Source organism: Zeus faber (assembly GCF_960531495.2).
Source record: "Zeus faber genome assembly, chromosome: 3".
Lineage (NCBI taxonomy): Eukaryota > Metazoa > Chordata > Actinopteri > Zeiformes > Zeidae > Zeus > Zeus faber.
The window spans coordinates 14,667,264-14,672,263 of NC_137190.1; the positions used below are offsets into that span (position 1 = coordinate 14,667,264).

General features: G+C 46.6%; 1 protein-coding gene across 1 annotated transcript in view; it reads left to right on the top strand.

Annotated features, from left to right (window-relative positions):
• The window catches only part of ush2a (Usher syndrome 2A (autosomal recessive, mild)), a gene marked incomplete at both ends in the record, with an annotated part of 168,128 nt that overhangs the window by 6,692 nt on the left and 156,436 nt on the right, over positions 1–5,000 (top strand). The window contains 4 exon segments of the mRNA XM_079997229.1: positions 1,177–1,460; positions 1,923–2,148; positions 3,358–3,495; positions 4,544–4,730. Of these exon segments, the coding sequence (XP_079853355.1) occupies positions 1,177–1,460; positions 1,923–2,148; positions 3,358–3,495; positions 4,544–4,730 (835 nt within the window).

Sequence of the window (5,000 nt, forward strand, 5' to 3'; positions counted from 1 at the left end):
CATCCCTCCATACCTTTAACTTTCCATTTCCCATCCCTCCATTCTTCCCTTGTACTTGTTTAATTTATTTATTTTCTCCCGATAAAATTAAGTGTTTGGCCTTAGGTGAGTGATCCATCATATGTACAGGGCCGTGCCCTAATGACGGCAGTTTTATACTCCCATTCTTGAACCCTCACACACACTCACACGCACTCACACCAACACATACAGATGTGCGCCTGCATACATACTGTATGCAGGTCGAAGCTGCGTACATTGTGAATCCGTGAATCATTCGATCATTTCATATCTGATTTCGAATCCAAAATCAAAAAAACAATAATGGGTCGGGGGCGAGGGAGAAGGATGGGGAAGGTCCAGCGGGTAATCCAGTCCGCAGCAGCGGGAAGCAGCAAGTCCAGAGCTGCTGGTCAGCTTCGCTCCCGAGCCCTTCGCCCAACATGGGCTGGCCGAGGTCCCTAACGAGGGGATCCTCACGACACCGGGTCAACCTTGCCCCCCGATGTGATCCTCGACCGGGGCGGACTGTCCTCAGTGCGCCCCGGTCGAGTCGCGTCGCTCTGGACCCACCCGACCCTCTCGAAACACGGACCAAGAGGTGTAACGCACGCGCTATGAAAGTGAAGGTCAGCGCGCGCCGGCTGTATGGGGATCCTGGCCCCCCGGGGCACGGGCTATCCGCAGGCCAGCCTCAGCCCGGTCCGTCGGCGAGGTGGAGCTTAGTGGTCACAACAAAAATGGGAAATTGGGAAATATCCCCAAAACAAATATCCCATTTTCTCAGGTTGTTTTTTTAACTTCAGAACAAAATCAAAACACCGAAATAAAACCTGTTATTGGTTTTCTGCTTTGGGATTCTAAATCAGATACTGTATGATTGACTGACACATGCATTTTTGTGCTTATTTTGTTTATTAATTGTGTTTTGTTTGGTTTTGTTAGTCCTTCTGCACTCCTTTCTTGCCCTGTCCTCCTTTATCTCTCTCTCTTCTCTCTGCCTCTCTGCTATATTTCTAATCTCTAACTTCCTCCCAAAAAAATGACCCCTTTCTCACACCGCATACCTCTAATGTTCTCTCTCTCTCTCTCTCTCTCTCTCTCTCTCTCTCTCTCTCTCTCTCTCTCTACCCCTATCTATGTTTCCCCCTCTCCCTCTATCTCTCTCACCTGCAGGGATTTCCTGTGACCGCTGCGAGTTTGGCTTTTGGAACTTATCCCACCCTGGCGGCTGCGTCTCGTGTGACTGCCACCCGCTGGGCTCCCTCAGTCCCTTCTGTGAGGCTGAGGGGGGTCAGTGTGAGTGTAAGGTCGGGGTGGGGGGCCAACGCTGCGACTCCTGTGGCCAGGGGTCGTATGCTTTCGGCCTGGAGGGGTCCTGTGTCCCCTGCAACTGCTCAGCCGAGGGAACTGTAGACGGGACGGAGTGCGATCCCCACACGGGACAATGTGTGTGTAAGGTGTGTGTGGGGGGGGGGGGGGGGGTGTGCAGTGGTGTACGTGTATATTTGTGCAAAATATGTGGTTGAATGCAGCGTAGTCAGTAGATGAGAGAGGCAAAGCGCTTATTTTAACTATGGCTTTTGATTAGGGCTGTTACAATCATGAAATCCATGCTACTGCATACAAATAACCAAATAAACAAAAAAATGTATTTTTTGTTCATTTTTTACCACTCGCATAGTAAAAGCTCATAATAGTCGAATAATACACACCCTCCCTCTGAAGACTAGCAATTTTAAATTGGAATTGAACTCTGAACATACATTTTCCTCAAATAAACTCATTATAGCTTTTAACTTGGAGAAAAACACAATCACCTTGCGCACTTGGCTTGATCATAAAGAAGGGAACTTGTCACAGGAAATCACACGTTTTCCTTATCCTTTCCCTCTTTTCCTTCCCCTCCCATCACCCCTAAGGACCACGTGGAAGGCCTTCGTTGTGAGTCCTGTCGCCGTGGCTTTCACAGCCTCGACCGTCGCAACTCTTTGGGCTGCCTGCTCTGTGCGTGCTCCAGCGCTGGCACCGTGCCAGGGGGGGTGTGCGACGTGTTGAGGGGGCAGTGCCCGTGCCGAGTGGGGGTGGAGGGATCGCAGTGCACCCGCTGCGCCAGGAACTACTACAACAGCAGTTCAGATCTACAGGGTGAGGCTATAGTGGGTCGGAAGCCAATGTCACTTTCTCCTGAAATCCTGTTTCACTTTGCAATTTTTGATTTCTTTGTTTTGTGCGTTATTTGATTTAAAATAAGTCTTGGATCAAATTTAATTTGGGAGCCTTTCCCATTGCAGCTTTCCTCTGGCACATGTAACGACCTCTGTGGAGATGATATTGTAATCTTGATTCAGTTTGAAAATTTTGCCCCAGATTTGGCCAGTTTGTCTTAATTACTCAAAATAGGAATTTGTAATTAAACTCTGACATGGTAACTAAAATCGTGACTTCAGCTTCCGCAGAGGTTCAACATTTAGGCCTAGTTACAACCGTGCACCATTTTTGTGGAACCGACCTAAAATATGACTATCCTAAACCAATTTAAAAGGTGTTCACTAGAGCTGCTTTCAGACATGCACTCCGGACAATATCTGGATATTCAGGTCCGGACATTGTCCGGAGTTACCCTTTCACACATGTAGCTCACAACAGACAGTCAGACACCTTTACACTACCTGAAAATATTCCATTTGGTTTAGGCCAGGGGCAGAGCCTGAGTAGAGCGTGCAGTAGGCACGACGTGACCAAATTTAGCTGCGGAGTTTGAGCACAGCCAAGATGGTGGACGATGCTACCGACTTGTCTTTTCTGGCGTTGATTCGCCATGTATTTGGACATACGAAAGAGAAAGAGTGGAAAGGAATATAAAGGAAAGCAGAAAGGAGTACATAGCAGCTACGCTCCGGCACAAAGAAGGTAAATGACTGGCGCATGATAGAGACGTCATCAACAAGGGAAACGCCCACTTGCTTGCTGTGAATTACAATTACCTGCCGGACAATTACCTGCTTTGTTCACATATACCGCTCAATCAGACATTACCCAGACTTTGTACTGTGGTGCTGGCTGGGTAAAGTCCGGGTAATGTCCGGTCCAAATGATTCGGACATTTACCTTCACACATTCAGCTCCCCCTGGTGATGTCCGGGTAATTTCAGGGTTGCAGTGCATGTGTTAAAGCAGCTTGGGTCTGTCAGTCGATTAAAATATGTAATCGCGATTAATCGCATGATTGTCCATGGTAAATCACGATTAATTGCAACTTTTTGGTATAATTGCCCAGGTGTTTTGCGTGAATTTGCCAAAATCGATCATTATTAGATGTTGTTTTTCTATGTTGTTTTTTGTATGGCCCAGCAGAAGGGGGGTCCCATGGCTGTGTACCATGTACCTGTAACCCCACGGGCACTGTGGAGGGCACAGTGTGTGACAGCAACACGGGGCAGTGTGTGTGTGTCCCCACACGCCACCAACGAGATTGCAGTAGCTGCAGATCTGGTGAGTGCATTTGGGGTTCTTGTGTGTTTACGTGTGGCGACGCTTGTATGCGTTTGTGCGTGACTGTTATTGAGACTAATTGGAGAATGGATGAAATGAGAACCGAATCACTTAGTCAATATGCTGCGTGAACATCAAACCAAAGGTGCATGACCATATTAAATGAAAAAAAAAAGAGCAAAAGCCCTGCATTTTAGATAAATTACTTCATAGATGCCGGCAGTTTGGTATCATGTGCCCGGGCACCAGCATTCTGCCAATTGTCCAATCACTGATTGTCGTTTTCTTGCCAGGGCCCAAAAACAACACATTAGATTTGAATGTTATTGTACAATGAGTCATTGTGTGTTGTGTGTGCACATGTTTGTGCCCGCAGTGTGTGTGTGTGTGTGTGTGTGTGTGTGTGTGTGTGTGTGTATGTGTGTGTGCGTGTGTGTGGTTAGTCTCAGTGGTCCAAAGGTAACAGATGTTGTATTGTGTAAACGATGAATATGAACCATCAACAAAGTCAGACTTGGTGACGAGAACGATGGTTAACCCCGACGCTGAGCTGGTGGGAAGGAAGCAAAATCAAGAAAGAGGTCCTAGAAAGAAGTACTCTCCCAAATAAGCTAGAATGGACAAAGCTAATGAAATCACCACCCTTTGTGTGAAAGTGTAATTGAGCAACATGTTTGCCAATGCTGTTCTTTTGTTCACTATATCCCATCACGCCATTGGTTTTTATTACGTCACATGAGCTACGCACTGTGATGGATGAAGGCACTTCTCCATTCCTGTTTTCCGAAAAGTCTTGCAGCACGTGAAAAAGGCCTTGGTGCCAGATTTTGAAATGAAGGATTTGAAATATTTGTCATTCAGAATGTAGAGAGAATGATCTAACCTCTTAAGATATAAATGATGGCTCTTCAATACTATTCTAGTCGACTCTATTATTATTATTATTAAAACATATTCTTGATGGCAGCATTAAAAGTGTATTATTGAAGTCACAAAAGACTTAGACACAAAAAACTCCTACTGTACAAATGTTTACGTATCTCTGCAGGGTTTTACCTGGAAAACTATCCGGAGCCGAGTGTGTGTGCTGAATGTGATTGCCACCCCACTGGGGCTCTGCAGCCTGGGTGTGAGGGGCACACAGGTCAGTGCACGTGTGCCAGCCCCTCAGTGGGAGGCCGGCGCTGTGACCAGTGCCGTGAAACCTTCTATGGATTCAATCCCGGCGTGGGCAGGTAACACCCTTAATTGTACCACTTATTGTTGTTTTTATACACACACACACACACACACACACACACACACACACACACACACATACACACACACGTGCGCACACACACACGTGCGCGCACACACACACACACACACAGATACAGATACTCAAACTACAGCAATTATTTTGGTTGTTTTCTCTCTAGTTGTATGATTATGTTTGCGTTATGTATGTGCATTTGCGTGTGTGGACACATATGTGCAGGTGTTACTGGAATATGTACATCTGG